The sequence below is a fragment of the Erinaceus europaeus genome, chromosome 4 (genome assembly GCF_950295315.1).
Source record: "Erinaceus europaeus chromosome 4, mEriEur2.1, whole genome shotgun sequence".
In the NCBI taxonomy this organism is placed as follows: Eukaryota; Metazoa; Chordata; class Mammalia; order Eulipotyphla; family Erinaceidae; genus Erinaceus; species Erinaceus europaeus.
The window spans coordinates 26,910,503-26,933,937 of record NC_080165.1 but is presented as its reverse complement, the minus strand read 5'-3'; the positions used below and the strand labels follow the sequence as shown (position 1 = coordinate 26,933,937).

Below are 23,435 nucleotides of genomic sequence, written 5' to 3'. Positions count from 1 at the left end.
GATCACCTGCTCCTGTTACCAGACAGGTGAAGGGCTCACTTCCTTTCGGGGTTTGAGGTCTCCTTCTTGCAGACTCTTGTCCTTTTGAGTATTGGTGTTCTAATAAATTGTTAGTCAGATATTCCTGCATTCTTTCAGCCATTCCTGCTTCTTCTCAGAGAAAGAATAGATTGTGTTGTTTTCCAATAAGCTGAAGACAATCCTTGTTCTTTGTGCTTGGAAATCACTTCTCTTTTTCTTTTTTCCTATTTAAACTGTCTTTCCTTATGTGTCTCTGCATAGTAATGCTTTTATTCCCAAGGGGTGATTTTCCAGGAGTAGGATTGCTTGGTCTAAGTTAATATATGTACAGATATTTTATTTTATTATTATTATTATTTTTAACCAGAGCACTGCTCAGCTTTGGCTTATGGTGGTGCTGGGGATTAAACCTGGGACCTCCGGAGCCTCAGGCATCAGTCTCTTTGCATAACCATTATGCTATCTTCCCAGCCCCTATATGCGTATATTTTTAACACATGCTGTATGTTTATTTTATTAAAATAACACTCTAGTATTACAGAATTCCTTAGGCTGACTTTTTAGTCTTGGTTACTAGACATCTGTTTTTCTACTCCAATCCCCTTTTATAGATAATATCCAAGACTTTCTTTCAGTAAGTTTTTCTGTCTTATTTTTAAAATGTAAATGCATAATCCATATAGAATTGACTTTTATATGTGGTATAATATGACACACTCCTGTTTTTTCCCACTTAATTGAACCTTGTCATTTATAATAATCCTCGTTTCACTCATTGGGGCCTACATCTGAAAATTCCCATTTTGATACATTAGTCTATGTCTCTACTTCTCTATCAATGCAATTTTTTAACGTGGTAAAACAGATCTTTCCTAATTTTTTCCCTTTTCATATTTTCTTGGCTCTTGTCAGCCAGATTTACTTTTTTCATATAAAGTTTATCTGATTATCTCCCAAATGCATTATTAGAATTATAATTGGGCTTGCACTGAATTTATAGATTAAAAATATATCTACTTAAGAAATCAAGGATCTTCACAATTTGCTGCTGAAGTGCTGCGCTCACTTGTCCACAGAACACTAAGATTTTGCTTTATTTTATATTTTTATTTCTTTATTAGGGGATTAATGTTTTACAGTTGACAATAAATATAATAGTTTGTACATGCATAATATTTCTCAGTTTTCCACACAACAATATAATTCCCACTAGGTCCTCTGCCATCCTATTCTATGACCTGAACTCTCCCCTGCCCACACACCCACCCCAGAGTCTTTTACTTTGGTATAATACATCAACTCTAGTCCAAGTTCTGCTTAGAGAACACAAAGATTTTAAATGTTTGCAAAATGAACTATTCTGAATATTTGCACTTGCCCTCCTTACTTCTAGGAATCAAAGCTTTGTTGACTCTGAACTTCAAGACAGACCAATGTTTCTTAACAACAATCACCAAGAGTCTAGGCCTAAATCGGGCTCTTTTCTTTTCCTTTTTTTGCTTCAGGTATGATGACAATGATGGTTTGGTCTAGTTTTTTTTTTACTATACTACTCCTGTAGAGCCCAACAAGACTAAAGTTGTGCTTAGATGGGCCTAGACTCTTGATTGCTGTTAAGAAACACTGGTCTGTCTTGAAGGTTCAGAGTTACTTGTCAAGGCTAGAAGAAACACTGTTTTGGCAAATATGTACAGCATCTAGCATCACTGATAGATCGAGTGGGATGAGATCAGGCAGATTCGGTAGGTCTAATCTATACACTAGAAACTTCTGGATTTGGGAGTAGATAGATTTTGAGGGTGTGATCATGTTCACAACATTGCCACCACATTTGTATAATTCCACAAATTCAGAGTTGGAAGGGCTCAAATACTTGTCATTGCTCTCAGTCTACCCTTTCTTCATTGTTAGACTTTTCAGTGCTGGAGCCTATCCCCTGTCCTGATGATACTGGGATTGGTCACATAGGATGTGATGGCTGTGACATGATCTCTGAACTCTTATCTCCTTAAGACTGCTTGTGTGGTTTGGCATGGCCTTGTGTTCCAGGAATCTTCTATTAGGTCTTCTATTAGGCCAGCTGTTGTCACTTCTGTTTTATCCTCAGATCAAATGTACATGGAACAGGACCAAACCCAACCTGCAGCCTGGAGCCAAGCCTAATCCAACCAAGTCTGTTTACCATTAGTCATATTGCACTTATGCTCCTGACTTCTAAGAATCAGTGCTTTGTTGATTGTCACTCAGTTTTGTCACTCATCATGCAATAGCTAACTCAGAGTCCCTGTCATAGACATCTTTCAACATGCACAACACAAAGGCTTGGTGACCACTCAAACCTGTTCTCTGCAAAATACCCAGAGCCTGGGTAGTTTGATGGGAATTGACATGTTTCTGTGCAGAAGACAAACCATTGTTTACTAATAGGATCTGGAGCCTCAGCTGGAAATCTAGACTCAGTAATCTGAACTGTATTGCAGCTAGCTCCAGGCTTGCCGGCACAGTGTCAGCAGAGGCTCTTTAAGTGATTCCATGCTACTCATAATCTCACATGCAGCCTTGGGGCAGACACTTGCACCTTTGGCTTCAGGCTATTCTGAAGATTGTGAGGTTGAAGCCAGGCTCTCCTAGCTTTCCACAGCGCTGAGGCTTGCTGGGGCCTTGTCTTCTGGCACCAGGCTGACACATGTTGAACCTTTGCTACACCACCTACAGCTGTGTCTTTTCAGAAACCAGATGACTTCTTCAGTCTCCCTAAACTGTAAGTCCTTATTTGTAAGATGGACTTGGTCCTACTTTGGTTAAAGACTTGTTGCGAGGTTTAAATGTAAGAAAGTACAGTGACCAGAATCTAATAGATCTGCAATCGGATTCTCTTTCTTGGTGACACTTGGGAAGCCTTTAGTACTACCTGGGCTCAGGAAGGTGCATTTACAGCTCAGGAAGCCTCTCTGATCCCAGCCACTGTGCTGTTAAGGTTGGAGCTCACCAGCTAGAACTCCCACTTCAGAGTATCAGAGCAGCCATCTGCTCTCACGGGAAGACCTTTTATCTGAGATGAACCCGACCTGACCCTTTGAACATACATTTAATTCTTCACAGAATTACTGTCAGTTAAGAGATAAAACAGTGGCTGTGTTCCTTTGTCTGCACCCTTAACAGGCAGCAGTATCTAAAGCCCATCACACTGAGACCCGAATGTGTGACAGTGTTGTGTTTGCATCTCTGGCAGGCTTGCCTCAGCTTTGAAGATTTGGTCTTACTGGGACCACTTGGGCAATAAGAAGCACTTGCCAAGAGAGTTTGAGTTTTCCATTCAAGTAAAAATCAAATATAATTTGAAAGTTCCATGTTCTTTTCAGACACGGTGCTCTCTTTTTTTGAACTTGATTCACATGGGCTGTGCTGATCCCAGTGATAGTGGATTCTCCTGTCACTCCTGTATTCTGAATGGCTGTGTGGCTAGTAGTAGGGGAGGAGCTGGAAGGGCAGGAATCAGTAGGATGGTGGTAGAGGGGATGGAGAATAAGGAGAATAAGGAATAAGGAATACTGTTTGTCTGAATCTAGAGAATACTTTGCTTTTCGGCCGATACTGTAGCGGGTTAAGCACAGGTGGCGCAAAGCACAAGGACCATAAGGATCCTAGTTAGAGCCTCCAGCTACCCACCTTCAGGAGAGTCACTTCACAAGCAGTGAAGCAGATCTCTCCCCCTCTCTGTCTTCTTCTCCTCTCTCCATTTCTCTCTATCCAACAACAACATCAATAACAATAATAACTACAACAAAAACCAAGGGCAACAAAAGGGAATAAATATTTTTAAAAAGCTTTAAAAAATTTTTAAAAGAGAATACTTTGCTTTTCTTCTTAAAAAGTTATTATTGGATCTAGACAGAGAGAAATTGTGAGGGGAGGGGGAGATAAAGAGGATGAGGGGACAGAGAGACACCTGCAGCCCTGCTTCACTACTTGTGAGGTCTTCCTCCTGCAGGTGGGGACCAGGGGCTTGAAACCAGATCCTTGTACACATTAATGTGTACACTTAACCAGGTGCACCACCACACGGCCCCCTCCTGTTTGACTCTTGTCTGTGAATGACTGTATAAAGAATGGAAGAGGGAGTCGGGTGGTAGCGTAGCGGGCTAAGCGCACATGGCACAAAGTGCAAGGACTGGCATAAGGATCCCAGTTCCAGCTCTGAGTCGCTTCACAGGCGGTGAAGCAGGTCTGCAGGTGTCTCTCTTTCTCTCCCCCTCTCTGTCTTCCCCTTCTCTCTCCATTTCTCTCTGTCCTATCCAACAACGATGACATCAACAACAATAATAACTACAACAACAATAAAACAAGGGCAACAAAAGGGAAAATAAATAATTTTTAAAAAGTGCTTTAAGAAAAAGTACAAAATGAAACCTAGGACTCTCCTTAGTTGTTTTATCAGAATTTATACCAGAGACTCTCCAGGTACAGAAAGACTTGAAAAACAGTGTCCAGATTCTGTCCCGAGGGTCCAGCCTTATCCTTGGGCTATAATCTTTAGCTTTCCAGGTTTGTTTTATAAACATAAACCACTACCTCAGTTTCCCTTAACTGAGCCCACTGACATTTTCAAAAGAGAATGCTGCCGAACATAATATGAAGGTATGATAGCCAATTGAGCACAAAAACAGTAAGCTCAGCCACCTCTGGAGTGTCTGCAGTGCAGGTCAGAGGCTGGTATAACGTCCTAGCCCCCACTTGCTCCCTCTTCTCTGGTCCCTTAGGTCTGACTCACAAGGAGATGCCTTCATATCCTACCTTTTGATGTTCTTCATATATATTTTAAGTGTGTGATTGTCCAAGCAAGCATTACTGAGAGTTCTATGTCCAGTATGTCTGACAACTTCTAATAGATCAGTCATCCCAGAGATACCAGCTTTAAGCACTGAACAGTGTTCAATAGGAAATAAATTAGTAATCAAAGGTCCTGAGAATGAAACTGAGCTCACTGATTCTACTCCTAGAAGAAGGAATGAGCTTAGAATGAGATTCCTGGGGGTCAGGCAGTAGTGCAGCAGGTGGTGCCAAACGCAAGGACCGGCGTAAGAATCCTGGTTCGAGCCCCCATCTCCCCACCTGCAGGGAGTCGCTTCACAGGCGATGAAGCAGGTCTGCAGGTGTCTATCTTTCTCTTCCCCCTCTGTCTTCCCCTACTCTTTCCATTTCTCTCTGTCCTATCCAACAATGACAACATCAACAACAACAATAATAACTATAACAACAATAAAAAAAGGGCAACAAAAGGGAAAATAAATAAATAAAAATAAATTAAAAAATTTAAAAAAGAATAACGAACATTAAAAAAAAAAGAATGAGATTCCTCTCCTAATACCTTTACACCCCATGAAGCCTATAGTTAGCTCCACAACTGTAGACAGATGACAAAGCACTGGTAGAAACACAACAGTCTTTTCATACCAAGAACCGGAAGGCAGAGGGCAAGTAGGGCAACTGCTGTAACGGGAGATTTTTATAGAGGAAAGAACAAAGGGAGTAGGCTCCCCACATCCTCTGGCTGACTCTGAATCATGTAAGTTGGCTCCAAGGGTAGATTTCAGGTAACCTGACTAGGAATAAAATAACTGAGATGAAATTTAAATTTCTTTTCTCTCTTTCTCTTTTCTTTATCTCCAGGGCTTCACCACTCCAGGCTAACTTTTTCAGATAGAGAGAAAGAGACAGACACAGAGAGAAAGGGAGTGAGGGACAAAAGGACATCATAACACCAAAGCTTCCCCTAGGGTGGTGGGAGCCAGACTCTAATCTGGGGCACACCCATGGCAAAGGAACATTATCCAAGTGAGCTGTTTTGCTGGCCCAAAATTTAAATTTCTGCTCAAGAGACTTTGTTAGTCTGAATTTAACCAAGTTTCCTGCTTACTTAAGAAAACAAAGCCAATGCCCTTTGGAGGCTTGTGACAGAATCCAGTTTCTACATCACAAGATTCATAACGCTCAGGATATGACTCCAAAATTGTTCACATTTGGGGAAATATGAAATGTGACCTTTTTAAAAAAGACCCTAAGAAGATCTATATGTTAGAATTCCAACCCAGTGACTTAAAACACACACACACACACACACACACACACACACACACACACACACACATACACATATATATGGTTACTAAGTAGCTGTGCTCAGTGATATAAAGGAGAACATAGGAGCATGAGCAAAGAAAAAGAATATATGAAAATGAAGACACAGAACCAACAATAAAATAGCTAAAATAAATAGTTCGCTACATGAGTTGAAGCAAGCCACAGAGTGGAGATGATAAAAGGAAGTCAGTGAATCTGAGAGTAGACTGATAGAGAGGAGAGGAAGGGGAAGGTGTTGGGTAGTTAACTGACTTTATATAAAACAGCTGGACGCAGCCATGGTTTCTGGAGACGTCCAGAAACAGTCCAAAAATTGTTCATTCCCCCTTTTGATTTCTTTTTTAAGTCTTGATATCAATATGAAATGTTTAGTCTTAAACTGTGTGAGTAAAGATGGTTCAACTATGACAGTAGATCTAAATTCACATTTGAAATGATATATCTTATTTACAAGTTTTTCTCCTCCTGTGTGTTATAAACTATATGTTTAATATGCGTGTTTCAAGTTTGGTAAACATTAACTTAACAGTTAAATTGTAACTTCGAAGCTACATTTTTACGAGAAGAGGTAAAATCAATTCATTTAAGTAACTGAGTGTTTAAGGTAAAACTCTAAATATTCAATGTGACAATTCATCATCTCCTAAGTTAAAATACAAATTCTCTATACAGGACATTTTTGGAGGGCCCCCAAAAATGTCCTGTAAGCTATCTTGTGGAAATTAATCCACAACAAATTTGGCATCAATCCGATATTGTAAATGTACCAAAAAAAAATTGTCACTAAAATGTGTTAACTCTAGTAACCTGAGTTTGCTTAAAAACCCAATGTAAAAATAGTTAAGAATCAATATATGTGACTTAAATTCGGTATGAAAACTTTGCTATATAAAGACTGCTACATGAGGTCACGTAAGATGACCTTTACACGAAATTATAAAGATACCTAAACCAATTATAATCATTGAGTTATCAATTGTAGTAAACTTCTAATTTGTTACAAAGTTTTTTCATAAGTAATTGACTACAGCTATGACAAGCCTTCGCATAAAGAAGCATCTGCTCATATAGAATCCCCAGAAATCCATCTTGGACCCCTGACCTCTGACATCACCCACAATTACAGCCATCCCCCGAAACCCATGATGTGACCTGACACGATCTGGAGAACCTGATTCACAGACTCCAAAGGACAAGACTTTCCTACTGCCTTTCAACCATCGGTGTCTGCTCTTCCTGCTTCTGTTTCACCCACCATGTTTTGGCGGTTCCAGGTCACTCTCTGTAGAGAAGAAAAGTTCCAGTGGCCGTCCTCCTCCATCAAGATAGACGTGTGGCATTTATTTCCTGGCCTTTGACATTGGACTGATGCTTCTACAGAACTTGCTGTACACTCCTTTTATACTGCTGGACTTCTTGAAGAATGACTGTAGCAGTTCATAGAACTTACCACCAGCTGACTCGGGATTTTGCAATGCCAGATCACCCCTCTAGCCCCTCAGCTTATCAGGCCCCCACTCCTCCACCCATCAGGCTCACTCTGTCTCTTGCTACTCTTACTTATCCCTCCCTGTCTTGTGCTAGTTCTTTTTGAAGACACTTACACACTATCATTCTGCTTTCTTCCCAACAGGTTTCCGTTCACCCCTACACTGCTATTCCCCTGACAGAGATGAAGCCTTTTACAGACATTGACCCAGTTATATATGGCCATTAAATAAGAGGAAGATGTTGGGGAATTGTGAGGATATGGTTGAGCTTGGAAGGGCTTGAGCCTGAGGGGTGTGTCAATCCTGTTAGTCTCTCTCTCCACGGAGAGGTTGAGCAAGGAGGGACAGTAGAACCCCAAAAAAGGTGTGCCTCTTATCAGTCTCCCTGCCTCACAAAGTGCCCCGCACTCCTGATACTATGGCAAATAGTTAAAAAGAAAGGGGGAGATGTTGGGTAGTATGCCACCTCCCCCTGGCTTCTGCTTAACCATATGCCTATATAGGGATTTACTGATCCAAAGCTTTGGTATATTTACATAAATCACTTTTACATAAAGCACTCCAGGGCATTGGTGGTTCAGTGATAGGATTCTCGCCTGTTCCGCCCCCTCTTTGTCACACTCTGATTTTCACCAGTCACTTTTCTCTCCACCCTCTCTATATCACATCCTGTTTCCACCCTACTTGGAGAGTATAAAAACAGCTGCTCTTCTGATTAAAGACACTTGGAAATTGCTTTCCGGCTCCAAGAGTTCCAGAGTGTATCTCCTGTGGAAGTTGGTGCAGCACGAGTTCCTGATCCCTCTCCCACACAGCAGCCTAGATCAGCTCCAGTTGAGTTCTCTCCAAACCAGAGAGCACTAGCTCGGGAAGAAGTACCCTCAGGCTATCCCGGCAGGAAGGGAGGAAGAGGAAGCCAGTGCCAGAAGGACGCAGAGAACCAATGGCAGCAGAAGGTCCAGTAGATGTACAGATGGAGCCGTAGACAAAGGAAGAGGAGGAGGAAGGTATATGTGAAGAGATGATGGCTTATTTATTTCTTTATTTGGGATAAAAGGTTTAAATGTGTAGATTCAAGATGTTTAGAATTCTCTCTGCCCTCAAGAAGAATAAATACAGAGTGCCATAGTTGAACTGCTGAATACCAAATCAAAGAAAGAATACAGCACATGAAAATGAGCACATTATAAACAGGAGAATGTGGATATATATATATATCCAGAGCATAGTTGGACAATAACAGAAGTGAAGGCAGAGGTCTCCCAGCCCAGAATTTATATCTCATCAAAATCTCCTTTGAGGGTTGGTGAAATAGCTCATCTGGATAGTCTGCTGCTGCTATGCACACAACCCAGGTTTGAGCTCAACCCCCACCACATTGACAGAAGCTTTGGTGCTGTGGTCTCTTTCACTTTCTTTCTGCCTCTCTGTACCTATTTTAAAAAACAACAACAACAATAAAAACCTATCTCCTTTTATCATAAAAGCAAAAGAATGGTATATTTAGATTTAAAAACAAAACAAAACATCACAAGCAATGTCCAGGGAGGTGACTCATCAGTAAATAGCCAGATTTGCATGTGTGAGGCCCCAGGTTTGGTCCCTGGCACTGCATATATCAGAGAAGCACTTTGATCTAACCAGCAGATCATCACTATAATAAATGCCACCAGAAGTTCTTTAGTCTGAAGGAGTTTGATACCCTGAGGGCACTCAGATCATCAAAGGATTTTGGAAGTAATAAATATCCAATTAAATCTAGAAAATTTTTTTAACCAGAAATGCACACAATTGCATGCAAGTCTTTAAAGCAAAAATGTTAACATCATTGTGTGAAGTTCATAGCATATATCAATGTGAAAGAAGTGAGTGTAGTGTAAAGGAGAAAGGGTAGGGGAAAAACCTATATGGTTTCAATACTAACTCTAGACAGGCTGTGAAAGTTAAAGATGGTCACACACACACACACACACACACACACACACCTAGAAAGTCACCAAAAAGGGGAAACAAAAAGGTACAGCAGCCCAGCGTTGCTCACATGTACAGAGAGACTGGAGGTGGTCCTAATGGTGCTTTTGCAGAAGTTGGGTTGACAAAAATCAAGCCACACCCTCATCTTCCAGTGGTGGACTACTGGGGGACTCCCTGATGTCTTCACTGAGATTTCTCAGCCAGGCTTCCATGAAGTGGGGTGGCCTCCCAAGGAGGAGTCAGTCTACAATCCCTGTGGGGACCCAGAGGTGCAGAAGATATGGGTGCCTCACAAGGTGTCAGGCCAGGGCTTGTCACTCTTGGAGGAACTTCAGACAGATGCTTCCTAGAAGATCACAGGACATGGCTTGAATGATTAAGCATTTTGATTCTGTTTTCTGAATATTACCTTTCCTTTGGTTAGAAATTGCCTCCAAGAGCAGGGACCAGTCAATTTGCCCTGTTACAAGGGAAAAACACTGGAGACAGAATTCCACTGTTATTAAAGAGCTTGAGGTCTGTTCTGGTGGAGGCTTTCTGAGCTAGCTGGCCTTTGTGAAGCTCAGTGCAAACAGGCTGACTGACACATGCCCACCCCCCTGCTTCCCCCACCCCCTACCCCCCAGGCTGTGAAACATTTGCCTACAGACATTTCCTTTCTACCCATTACTTATGTTTTTATGAAAGGGCTGAGGAGGAGGAATTTACAATGAATAATTCATGTGCAATTGTTTTCAAAACATAGTTATTTTTCAAAAGAAATTAACCAATCTCTGTTTGGGAGGCCCACTGCTGCCTGGATGTTTCTGCGTGGACCCCACCTTCCATGTTGGGACAGGCTCCTCTGCAGAGCTGGGGCACAGATGGTGTAGATGGCACTGAGCTGTCAGTATTCCCAGGCCCTCCCTCCCTGCCTGAGTCCCCCGGCAGGCTCCCAGGGCAGTCTTGGAATCCAGCCCACTCCCCCAAAGCCCCTCTGGCAACAGCAGCACACCTGCGTTAGTTCCCTCCCTTCCTTCAGTCCTGTTCTCAGCTCATCCTGCTGCTGTTTACTTCAACTGACACATAGGAGCCGAGCCTAGACTGGGTCTGAACCATAGTTCTCTGTTCTGTTTGTTGTCAATGTAGATAGCCAGAGGGGTCAGCTCCCTGGTCCTAGTCCCACACAGATAAAAAGATAGCTAAGAACAAAGTGGGGATTGGGTTGGGGGGGGGGGTCTCCTGTTGCCGTGGAATAGTTTATAATCTGAAGCTGAAGTGCTCAGAGCAGGAAGCTCTAAGTCTTGTCATAACCTGGGAGGCAAGGAGAAAGTATGGGAGACAGTCCCCAAGCTCCAGGGGAGAGAGGGACACATGGCAGATAGCCTCACATCAGCTCCTCAGAGGCCCTCAGGCTCTGTTATTCCGGACAATTGCTAGGAGTTCTGCCAAGGTCTGGATGGGTTTTACCTATAAGGCCTATTTGGATGTATTCTCCATGCAGGGCCCTGCCCTATTCCTTACCCTGTCATTCCTTTTCTTTTTCTACCTGCTGTGTTCCTTCTCTAGGTCCCCATGACCTTACTTCAACAGCACTCCTTAAGAACTGGCTTTGAAGCCCAGGCCTCACCATCCACTCACATGATCAGGGCAACTTACCAAGCCTCAATTCAGCTTCCACATTTTGGTATTGTTCCTAATTAGGGAGCCTTTTTCAAGGACTGTGATGGGACCCACCCACAGTGAACCTATGGCTACTTGGAATCAGGCTGGGGCACGATGGGGAGGAGCCTAACCCTTCCCTCCTGTCTCTCTTGTCAGGTTCTGGAAGATAACGGAATGCCCATGAATAACGACCAGTATGCTCTGCTGACTGCAAAAATAGGATATAAAGCAGAAGGGATGAGTTACTTGGATCTTGCAACAAGATTTGCAGGTAGCTGGTCACCCAGCATGATCCCTGTGGGGAGTGTTTCTTAGCAGGGCCCCCAGGCTGAGGGGTCACAGAGCATGCCCCGAGATGCGGGTATTCTAGCACCAGAGCAGATATCTCTGCTTCATCTTATCTGATTCCTTTTTTCTTTTTCTTTTTTTTTTTTTGCCTTTTACTTTTATGAAGTTCCACTTAGCTGAGTGCAGAATGTGCTCCCACAGAATCCCAGAACTATAGTGATTTACCTAAAAACTGCTCCCTGTGACTAGTGACAAGGTTGTTTCCGTCCTCCCATTCTGCAGATGTGGACACTGAGATTCTTTGCATTCAGGGACATTTCCAAGCTGTCCCAGCCTCTGGCCCACCCCTGCACCCCTTCCCACAGCACCTCAAGAAGTTCACAGGGTGCAGTGCAGCCCAGGCTGGAAGCTGATCCTCTGGTTGCGACCTGTCCTTTCTACTCTCCTGGTCACATGCTTGGCTGGGACCCTAAGTGCCAGCTTCCTGTCTCTGCTGTGCCATCTCTTGTCTCCTTCATTGCACTCTTATTACTCATACTGCTTTCTCGTGTGCCAAAGAAGTGAAGGTGGCAAAAGAAGCACACTGGGAAAGTGTCCAGAATCACCACATATGCTTAACTGAGGTAGACCTTTCTATGTGGCCATAAGCTGGACCCAGGAGACTTATGTGCCTTTTGCCACCTACCATATGTGGTCTAGGTTGGGCCATATCTGGGTCCCCACTCATAAGCCTGGCAGCTGGACCTCCTTCCCAGGAAGTACCCCAAGGCTCTGTTCAACACTGGAGACTGGTTTGTCAAGCCCAAATGGAGAGGCCCCACAGCTGTGAAAACAGTACAAGCTGGAATTTTAAATTCTGACATTTCTTTGGGAATATATTTTGACCTTTTTAAAGGAAAATGCAAGAGGGAAGAAACCCACATGTATTTTATTTTATGATACACAGTGTTAGTGTTTATTTTATATTAGTTGCTATTATTGGTTTCTTACTATGCCTGATTTATAAATTGGCCCCCTTCCTCTGATTTAGAAGAAAGAGAGGGCATCCTGAAGTAACTAGCCAGCCTCTGACATCTGACAGGTCGGGCCAGCTCCAGACATTCTGCCCCATCCAGCCTGCAGACCGCATCAGTGGTAGGGGTGGGTATTGTGTGCAGAGAGGACCACACCACCTCTGTATAGGAAGTCATAATATATATAGGGCTTAATACTTCCCATGATTATTCACCCACTGGGGGTTTGGGGACGTATTCCTCACAGAGAAGAGGTTCTCTATGATAGATATACTTCTGAGGTTGGATATACTTATGTGTCTGCATCTCTTCATAACCTTACTCAGATAGTACTTAAACTTGTTTATTAATTTAATATTGGCTTGTGGTATTATGAGATTTTAAGAGGACAGATTCACAGTTGGATGTATGTTTACTGCTCACACTCACCTCACCAAAGTTCCTGTGCCCTCACGGCAACTGGAGTTGTGTGTGTCCTCTCACACACAGGCTTCTGCCCGTCTGCATCCTGAGAGCCACTGTGGTGTTGTATCCATTTACTTTAGTGAATGTTCCCATTGTGTCAGGAGAGGAGACAGGGAGACACAGATTACTGCCTGAAGCTCCAGCATAATGAATCCATGCAGGAGAGAGTGTGACTTAACAGCCAGGAACTGCTCTTGGTTTCCTTCCTGCCCAGCCTGCCCTTTCCCCTCACTCCCTCCTCCTGTGTCCTCCCCCTCTCCCCTCTGTGTAACAGCACTGTCCCTGTTAGTCCTCCCCAACCCCATACTGCCTGTGTCCCCGTATGACCAGATGCTCGGGAGAGGGTATTGAGGCTTCTGACTGGATCCCAACCAAGGGCCTGGGGGATGGGGGAGGCAAGAGCAGAAGGAGGTTAGGGATGGTAAAGGGAGGTGTTACCTGCCTGCCCCAGACAAAAGGAAACCAAGCAAGGCCAACCAGGTGCAGCTAGCACAAAGTGGAGCTGGGCAGAAGTCAAGTTTAGGACAGGACCCACCGGCTCCAGACATTCTGCCCCCATCCAGCCTGCAGACCACACCAGTAGGTAGGGGGTGTGTACTATGTGCAGAGAGGACCACATCTAAAGCCACACCTCAGGTCTAGAGCCTGGCTTTTAGACAAGGTCACACTCAAAAGGTTCCACCCTGATGGACTCAGGAGAGAGAGAGAGAGAGAGAGAGAGAGGGCCTTTGTTGCGAAGCTTCCTTCAGTGTGACAGGGAATGGGCTTAAACTGGGGTAGCACACATGGCAAAGCATTGCACTATCCAAGCAAACTATTTTGCCGGCCCCCTTCCTCTGTTTTAGAAGAGGGAGAGGGCACCTCATAGTAACTAGCCAGCATCTGACCTCTGACAAGCCTGGGCTAGCTGTACTATCCATGAACTGTATGACCTTGGGAAGTTGAGTTTCTACCGCCTGGGTCCTCCTCTTCTCACATGTGGAATGCTCATACGAATAGGTTCCCTGGCATGTGATGCAGTCAGAGGAAGAGAATCTACTGGAAGCACCAAAAGATGCATGAATGTCCCTCACAATGCGTCTAGCAGATATGTGGCTGAGCCTGACAAATGAAACACTACAGGATGAATTTCTCATGTCTGTATTTGACATGATTCTAGGAAGCAAATAAAGGGCAGGGTTTCTCATTCTCTGCCCTGGAGGAACGATAGGGACAGCAGAGGGGTGGGCAAGGCGTGGAGGGCACTGGCAGTTAGGAGCAGAAACTTCTATTGCAGTGATTGGGAAATGCCTAGAAAACCCAGGGAGGACCAACAGGTCAGCACCAAGTTCATGCTGTGTCCAGTTCCCAGGGCAGGTTAGTGTGAGGTGCTCCGTCAGGCTTTGGGACAGGAAGAAAGCAAGTGCTGATGGAGACATTAAGAAGTGCACTAACCACTGAAGGGAGTCTTCTGACTTTTGTTTCAGATAATAAAATCAGCGGGCCGGAAGTGACTTCATTTCATGCTCCACCTCCTTCAAAAACCAACCTGGACAGTTTCTTCATAACAGCTGAGGAATGCCTAAAACTTTTCCCTCGGAGACTGAAGGAATATTTCCGGGTAAGGGGTGACCGATCTACTGCTTAGCTTATCTAAGCTCCTGCCTCCCCCATCACCCCCACCCCCAAGTCATTCAGCCACACTGAGTGTGACTCCTGGTCACTATGGGATACACAGCATTTTCCTTCTGACCTAAGATTAGCTGCCAGAGGCCAGAGGCCTTCAGAGGACAATTTGCTGGGTCTGCTTTTTGCTTTTCAAAGATCCTCGAGAATTAAGGAGACCTTCCTCACAAGAGAGGGAAGGGCCCAGAAGGGACATGCCAGCCCGAGGTACAGTGGAGTTAAGATCCGTTCTTACTTTCTATCACTTCCATTCATTCACTCACCAAACAAGTATTTCTCACTTTCTATATGTTGAAGTCTCTGCTTAAGTGCTGGGAAGGAGAGATCCAGGTCCTGTTCAGGGAGCTCAGTCTGGCCCAAGTTCATAGGCATAGCTGTTTAGAGGGAAATGTATCATGCAATTGGGGCACAGGGAAAAGACCCTCTGTCAGGAAGGCTTCCTGGAAGAGGTGACCCTTGAACTGATAAAAGCCTCAGAATGTACTGGCCAGAAGTAGAAAGGCAAACAATAGAAGAGGGAACTTGATCAAGGAAGGTGGCAGACATGTTGTGAAATTTCAGAAGCAACTCCTGGCTCAGTCTGGAGGTAAGGGTTGCATGTGGAAGCTGTAATGAACAACACAGGAGAAACAGCAGCTTTTCAGACACAGAGGCAAGGGTAGAATGACCCAGACTGTCTCTGGGCTGAGAAATGAATGCTTGTGATTCAAGTAGGAAGGAAGACCAATTTAATAAGCCAACTGTACTAGCTGTAAAAGAGAACAGAGAACACCAGGGAGCTATACCAAGGGTCTCACACAAGGGTAGGGGTTGTATGGAGTGCAAGTGCTAGAGAGGGAGCAGTTGGGGGGACAGAGAAGCCTCCATGTGTCCGGTGGGGACACATGCTCTGAAGGAAAAAAGGAGCAGTCGGGGCTAGGCGGTGGCGCATCTGGTTAAGGCACACCTCAGTGTGCAAGGACCTGGGTTCAAGCTCCTGGTCCCCACCTGCAGGGGGAAAGCTTCGCAAGTGGTGAAGCAGGGCTGCAGGTGTCTCTCTTCCTCTCTCCTCCCCTCAATAACTCTCTGGCTATCCAATAATAAATAAATAAATAATTTAAAAATGAGCAGTGGGGAAGAGGTCAGGGTCAAATCAGAGCCTTCATACTGAGAGGTTGGGAAGGGATTCCCTGGAGAGGTGGTGTCAGGGCAGAGACCTAGAGGAATGAGACTCCAGTTGTGCAGACTCTGGGTAGATAATTCCAAGATGCCTTAGGGTGGACTGGGGGTAAGGGTCAGGGAGGGATGGACAAGAGAGTAGAGGTCCAATGGGGCTTGGGGACTATGGTCAGGACTTGGGATGGACTCTTGGTGATGGAGAGAGCCAGGATGGACTAGAGGAACAGCATGGGGGTGGATGGAGCTGAGAGAACCTCTCTCTGGCTACCATGGGAGTAGATGAGGACAGGGGCGGGAGCTGGGAGTCCATCATGAACTTCCTGTGGGAACCCAGGTGCCTGGGATCCGGGGAAAGGAAGTGGACCCTAAGGGAAGCCATTCTATCATGGATATTCCTGAGGGAGTTCATGTTGATGGATTGGGCATGTCGAGTGCCAGAGAAGGGAGGAACCAAGGGTGGCTCCAGGACCAGTGGTCCCAGCAACTGGAAAGAAAAAGCTGCCACTTCTTGAGGCAGGAAAAACATGAGAGGAGCAACCTGGATCATGGTTCTGGGGTGAGGAATTTGATACTGGTCTTGTTCAGTTTAACATCTAAGAATGGCTGAACTGCAAAAGATGTGGATTTGCAAGCTGTGGGAGTGCTTGGAACAGGTGACAGACAGGATCAGCAGCAAGGAGAGGGGCCTGTGGGTTTCCCCCAAGAGTGCTGCCAAACAGATGGCCATGTCACCCAGAGGCAGGGTGGCATGTAAGTTGATTTCCATGATAGTAACACAGTGACTGTACATATTAAGTGCTGAATACTTTTTGGTGAGTGGATAACATCCCAAAACATTGGTTTTAGAAGGTAAGACACAGCAGATCTTATTAAATTCCCACTATGGGGGAGCCTGGAACATGGCTACAAGATCAGTGCCTCCAGCATTGACAGCAGTTCCTGCGAAGCAGGCTGTGTCACATACAGATGAAAAGGAAGGGGTGTTGGGCCATACCAGCAACTGTTCAAATCTAAGACACAGGAAACATAGAGGGGAAAGCAGAGCCTGGGTCCACTGAAATCCAAACTGCCAGGTATTTGTATCTAACCTTTCAGAGATACTACACCACCTGTATGTACCCTCTAAGCACTTTGTGTATATATGGAGAGTCAGTTCTCAAAACCCCCTGAGAAGGCATGGATATTTGTGTGCACACACACACACACACACACACACACACACACACACACACACACACACATTTCCGTTTTTACAGATGGAAAAATGGAAACATGTCACGTGGAAATATCTCATTCAAGCTCACGGGTCAGTGAGTGGCAAAGCTGGGACTTACCATCAATCACACTGCGTCCACAGTGTGTCTATGCTCCTCCAGCCCAGCCCCTGAGTCATAAGTTCCTATTCAGCCTGTTTCCTCATCTTGAAGATGGGAACTGCTCTCTCTTCACATAGCACAACTCAGCCTTCAGAGTAGCTGCCCCATACAAAGCCCTTCAGAGCAGAGAGGGCTGTAACTTCTGCCCAGTCACCCAAGCTCAGAGGTCTTGGATCTCTAGGCAGTCAACTCAGGGTGGAAATCATTACTCTGCTTGCTTTTCTGAAAGCCATATGAAAATGGCATAGAAACATGAAGAGCAGTGTTCTCTCTGTCTTGGAAAACTCCAGCATGCACTGTCTTACTTATTGTGCTAGGATCCCTGGCACATTTTCCCAGATTTTGTGTTAAGACGACACATGTGACCATTATTTATAATTTCTCAGAAAATGCCACACCCAGCAAGGCTGTTGCTGGAGCAGCAAACTCTGCAGAAAAGCAGGCTCACCTGCCCTTTCCTGATCTGGACCTGAGTCCACGCATGCGTGCACACAAGGGGTGGGGCATGTGCATCGCTGTCCATTCCCAATGCATTGCTTTGACCTGTGTGTTTTGTTTCTAGGACCCCTACTCTGCCTTCTTTAAAATAGACACTGACAGGGACGGCATAATTAACATGCATGATCTTAACAGACTGCTCAGGCAGCTACTCATCAATCTCAAAGATGAAGAGTTCGAGCGTTTCCTTCACCTCCTGGGCTTGAGACTTAGCATGACTTTAAATTTTCGGGAATTTCAAGGTCTCTTTGAGAAGACACCCTTCAGAGCAGATGACGCACCTCAAAGACTCATTCGGTAAGAGCTCTCGGGCAGGGGGCCTGCAATGCCATGCACAGGTTCCTATCTCAGATTCACCAGTTCCGTTGTCCCATGTCTCCATGAGCACTGTGGTGAGGTACACTGGATACCCAGATCAATGCCTTTGCCTTTTTCTTCATTCAAGAAAAATCACACACTGGAGCAGGAGAGTGAGCTCCCTGGGTAGGACATGGGCTGCATCTTGCACTGACCCAGGTCCCAGCCCCACACGGGAGGGGCCGTAACACTGGGGGAAACTTGGGTGCTGTGCTGTCACTCCCTTGCTCTGACTCCCTCTGCCTTTTTGTCTCCATCTGAATGAAACAGCAGCCCAACATTAAGTGATGAAATTTGCACATGCATGACCCTAGGTCTCAAAAAAAAACCCATGGAAAGCAAGAAAAGGAAAGAAAGAAAGAGAGAGAGAGAGAAAGGGAGAGAGAGGAGAGAGAGAGAGGAAAAATCTCTGAAAGGTTACCTTCTGCAGTCTTTTTCTAAGCACATATGTTCCTTTCATTTCCCTTCCTTTTCTCTTTATTTCTTCCTCTCTTTCTTTCTTTCTTTCTTTTTTTTTTAAATCAGAGCAACAGGTGCATATTAGCTTGGGGGAAGGCTGTGACAAGATAGACACCAGACACTTCTGTTTGCCATGGAGACACATGTGGGAACTCCGTTAGAGGAGGCCGGATCCTGGAAAGGGGAACCCCAGAAGCCAGAAGCCAGCTCTCTGAGCTTTCACTTTAACCCCACTAAATTTGTTAGTTTTATTTTGTTTCTACTAAAATAATAGTTAGTAAGAAAAAGAAACTATTTATGGCTTCTTCCTGAGGGTAACGATCCTGTAACATGTGAGTTGGACACCTGCTTCCAATTGTGTAGGTTCTGAACAGCTCTAATATGAGGCTTGATTGCTGAACATTAAAACAGAACAAAACAAAATCCTTCAGACAGAATTTTCTGGTGAATTACGCAGAAGAAACATGGGCTGTTTCAACCACAACGCACAACCTTCCTATTCAAAAAACCTTCTTGTTTGTATTTATTGATTTATTCATCAGACATTACTGAGGGTCTCCTCTGTGCTGGATATTTTCCCTAGGATCAGGAAGAGCAAAGACAAAAAAAAAGATACACTGCCTTTTTGACAGGCTCCTGGAAGACTGTGAACCAGATTCAAGAGCGACGCTGAAATAGAAGGGTTGTTGGTGAAGTGCACAGAGGAGAGACTTGGGGAAGTGGCTCATTGGAGAGGGATCACCATTTTCGAATAATTATTGGGATTATCCTGGCTCTTTACTGAATAATTTAGGACTATACAATGGGCATTTTAGTATTATATTAGGATGTTCTGGCCTTCTAAAATCTTCTATAGTGTGCTGGTTAATTTTTTGTGTTTGTTATTGAAGGCAGTTAACCCAGCTAGTTTTGGACTGAGCTCTGATCTGCCTTCTGTGGTTTGGATGTAAGTTTAATTCTCAGGGTCACTGCAGCACCATCAGGTGAACCCACATATGTAGATTCCAAGTCCCAATCTTCACTAGATGACATAGCCAGGGTATTGAAGCTCTTGCTGTGATGATTTGGGCTTAGTTTAACATTTGTGGAACTTCCTGTGTAGATCAGTACCTCTTTCTCCAACTCTTACCTCTCCATGCTCTCCAGCTTCTGAGCACACCCCCACCCCCTTATTTTTAAGAAAATGTTAGGTTTTAATCTTTCTATAATATTGTGTGACTCCTGGCTGCTCCATCTCCAAGGCAACGTGGTAAGAGAAAATAGAGAGAAAAGTAATGTGGATTTCTTCAACACCCCTTTGAGTCGCAGGACTCCTTTCCTCTGGCTAGAGAGAAGAATTTCAGTTTTAGGCATTTACTCTCTCCCTTTGATTACTGGGAACACAGCCAAAATGCAATTTTGTAGCTGAACTCACCTCAGACCAGAGCTGGGAGGAAGGATTAAATAAGTTGAAGAGAAATGAGGTTTTCCCCTACCCTTTTAAAAATATATGTTTTTATTTATTATTGAATAGAGACAGAAATTGAGAAGGGAGCAAGAGATAGAGAGGAAAAGAGGCAGAGAGACAGTTGCAGCCCTGCTTCACAACTCATGAAGCTTTCCCCCTACAGGTGGGGACCAGGATCTTGAACCTGGGCCCCTGTACACTGCAATGTGTGTACTTAACCAGGTGTACCACTGCCTGGAAACACACCCCACCAAAAAAAAAAAAATACCACCATTTATACTGCAGGAACCCTTCTTCCTACTTCTCTAGTCAGAAAACAGTCTTTTAGGGGGATCTATTTCTGTCTGCCCATGTCTCCAGCACAGCTCAAGAATTAGAACTGAGCTGCCCTTAAGACAAAGCATGAAGAGCTTATGAAACTCACCCCTAGACCTCCATTCTCCAAGTTGTGATTTTTCCCTCCATCATCCTATTTATTTTTTAGTGCCTACCACAAGTGACATTTCGTATTCTGTCTCAAGTTTTGGTTGTGCTCAATGTGAGAAAAGGCAGGAAGCATGGCTACTTCACCATGCAGCACATCTCAGGGTGCTTGTCCTGCCTGGAATACGGTCCCCTGAAGCCCCATCGCAACCCCTTCATCACTTGTACCCATGACCTTCTTGGCTGAGTGTCCCCTGCTGTCCATCATCCTCAGTCACACCCATTTTCTTGAGTTCTCTGACTCATTCATTTTCCCATGTGCTTTTTCCCATGTGCTTGCTGTAAACTCCCCACCATTGCAGTGTGCTGTGCTCGAGGACACAGTCTGCTCTGTCCATGTGTCTGCAGGGTTTAGAGCAGCACACAGTGGCAGCTCGTGCATGCTTATAGGAGGGCTGGACTTGACTGCTAAGGTATAAGAGGCAGGCAACAGGAAAGGAAATAAGGAAAGGTCTACAGAAAAGCCTTCTGAGCTTCTCTGTCGTGGAGACAGGCATATGAATAGGGAAGAGGAAGAAAGAATGAGTGGGAAGATAGCAAGACATGAGCCTGGGGGGGGGGGGCTGTTAGCATATGTGTCTGGTTAGTGAGGTCCTTTTGGATGGACTCTCTGTGTCAAGGCAGAACGTGCCCCTCGGGACCTCCCTGAGAGCCCTTTGGAGAACTTCCCCCAAATCCTCCTGGTGCAGGAAGGACATAGGTGGAGTCTCAAGGTGAAGATGGATTTGTACCTCAGTACCAGTACCCTATGAAGCAGTACTTGTGAAAATATGACACAGGCCCACCAACCTCCCAAACTTTTTTCTGGTGAAGTAGTGATAGGGAACTGGGATGCCTGACCTCGGGGTCTTGTTCCACCCTTGAAATTCCATGACTCTGTGAAGTCCGGTAGACAGTTGGAGAGAGATGGAACAGCACAAGAGCAGGTGAGGCTGTAGTGTTGATGATGCATGTGGGGGGGGGGGGCGTGGTACTGGGCACATTAGTCACCAAGGGAGTTGAGAGCTAATGCAGGTTAGCCTTCTTGAGAGCAGGCCAATTTCTCAGAAGTGGTTTGAAGGAGAAGCCGCCTGCTGACACTGCTTGCCCCACCCTGGCATGGTGTTCACTTTCAGAAGTGTGACTATAGGGGGCTGGGTGGTGGTGCACCTGGTAGAGCACACAGACCTGTGGCCGTAGTGAAACGCTGGTGGAGCCTATTCTGGTGTCAGAAGCTGCAGGCCCTGCTGCTCTGGGACCTCACCCCATGATGGCGCTCTGCTGCATGTCAGCCAAGACTGCGTCTGTGCACTTGAAATTTTACAGCAGAGGGAAAAGAGGTGACTCTGTGCTGTAAAACCGGGTGGGGGGGGGGGCTTCCTTCTTTGAAATACTGTCTCTAAGGGCCTTTCCTACTAAAAATGAGGTGCCAAAATGTTAGCTCCAAAGGAAAGAAGCAAAAATGCCTGGAAACCCATGTCATGCTGTGTGATTTGGTCAAGTGACTCAACCTTTCTAAGCCACAGTGTCCTCTTTCACTGTGAAAACTCTTGACTCTTTTGTAAGCAATTGGCAGAGGCATAAGTCATATTTTGATAAAAGGGCTGTGTGGGCTTTACCATCTCCCCGGCCTGAATTTCTGGGACGCCGGGGGGAGCACTCCATTTTAACTTCCATGGGGGTCCCTGCTCAGGGGTCTTTTGAACCACCTTCTGTGTGTTTCCAGGCAGGCGGTAGGTGTGGGCCACACCAAGAATCTGTGGGGTGATGTATGTACAATGGGCTTGTTGAGGGGCTGTCTTGTGTTAGTACCAGCCAGGGAAGGTGTTTCACGTGCTGCTGGTGGGTCTAGCTCATGTTGCAAAAAACTCAGTGACACATTCCCCAGGTGCAAGGCAGATACATAGAAAAGAATTAGTGGAAGGTAGATAGCATAATGGTTATGCAAACAGACTCTCATGCCTGAGGCTCCAAAGTCCCAGGTTCAATTCCCCTACACCACCATAAGTCAGAGCTGAACAGTGCTCTGTAAAAAGAGAGAGAGATGAGAAGCATGAAGGGGTTTTACAAGTTTACATACTCTTCTAATTTATTTGCTAAATAGGATAATCCAATGCACCTCATATCCTTCAGACACAGTCTTCACTACACCTCACTGTGTCCTACCCAAGGCTATGGGCACATTTTTGTATCTTCAGTGTTCATCCTCTGAGTAAATGAGCAGAATTCTGGTCCTTTTATAGCCTAGAAGCCAAACCCTTGAACAGCAGAAGTGACTGAGAAATCTTATAAGCAATGAAGGTTTGACTATTGCCCTAGATTTTTCTTTTTTTTGAGTGGCTCCAGATTATAAATTCAGAAAGAAAATGTCTTAGTTGTTTCCTTCTAAAGACACTTAATGTTATACTGTGTGCCCTCTTCCCATCATACACACACATGAAACAGGTTTGTTTGTGAACTGGAGAAAAGAATTAGACATCATTGGGGTTGGGAGGTAGTACAGCAGGTTAAGCACACGTGGCTCAAAGTGCAAGGACAGTCAGAAGGATCCTGGTTCGAGTCCCTGGTTCCCCACCTGCAGGGGGTCACTTCACAAGTGGTGAAGCAGGTCTGCAGGTGTCTATCTTTCCCTTCTCCTCTCTGTCTTCCCCTCCTCTCTGGATTTCTCTCTGTCCTATCCAACAATGACAGCAATAATAGCAATAATAATAACAACAATGAAAAACAATAAAAAACAACAAGGGTGACAAAAGGGAAAAAATGACCTGGGGTCCATACTCCCAGGGGATTAAAGAATAAAGTTTGGAGTTGGGCAGTAGTGCAGCGGGTTAAGTACATGTGGTGCAAAGTGCAAGGACCAGCATAAGGATCCCAGTTCGAGCCCCCATCTCCCCACCTGCAGGGGAGTCACTTCACAAGTGGTGAAGCAGGTCTGCAGGTGTTTCTCTCTCCCCCTCTCTGTTTTCCCTTCCTCTCT

General features: G+C 45.0%; 1 protein-coding gene across 2 annotated transcripts in view; it reads left to right on the top strand.

Moving 5' to 3' along the window:
* The window catches only part of EFCAB6 (EF-hand calcium binding domain 6), a 259,282-nt gene that overhangs the window by 154,612 nt on the left and 81,235 nt on the right, over window positions 1-23,435 (top strand). For both annotated transcript variants that reach the window (XM_060189120.1, XM_060189121.1), the window contains 3 exons: window positions 11,427-11,541; window positions 14,503-14,636; window positions 17,798-18,030. In XM_060189120.1, the coding sequence (XP_060045103.1) occupies window positions 11,427-11,541; window positions 14,503-14,636; window positions 17,798-18,030 (482 nt within the window). The remainder of the gene's footprint in view (window positions 1-11,426; window positions 11,542-14,502; window positions 14,637-17,797; window positions 18,031-23,435) is intronic.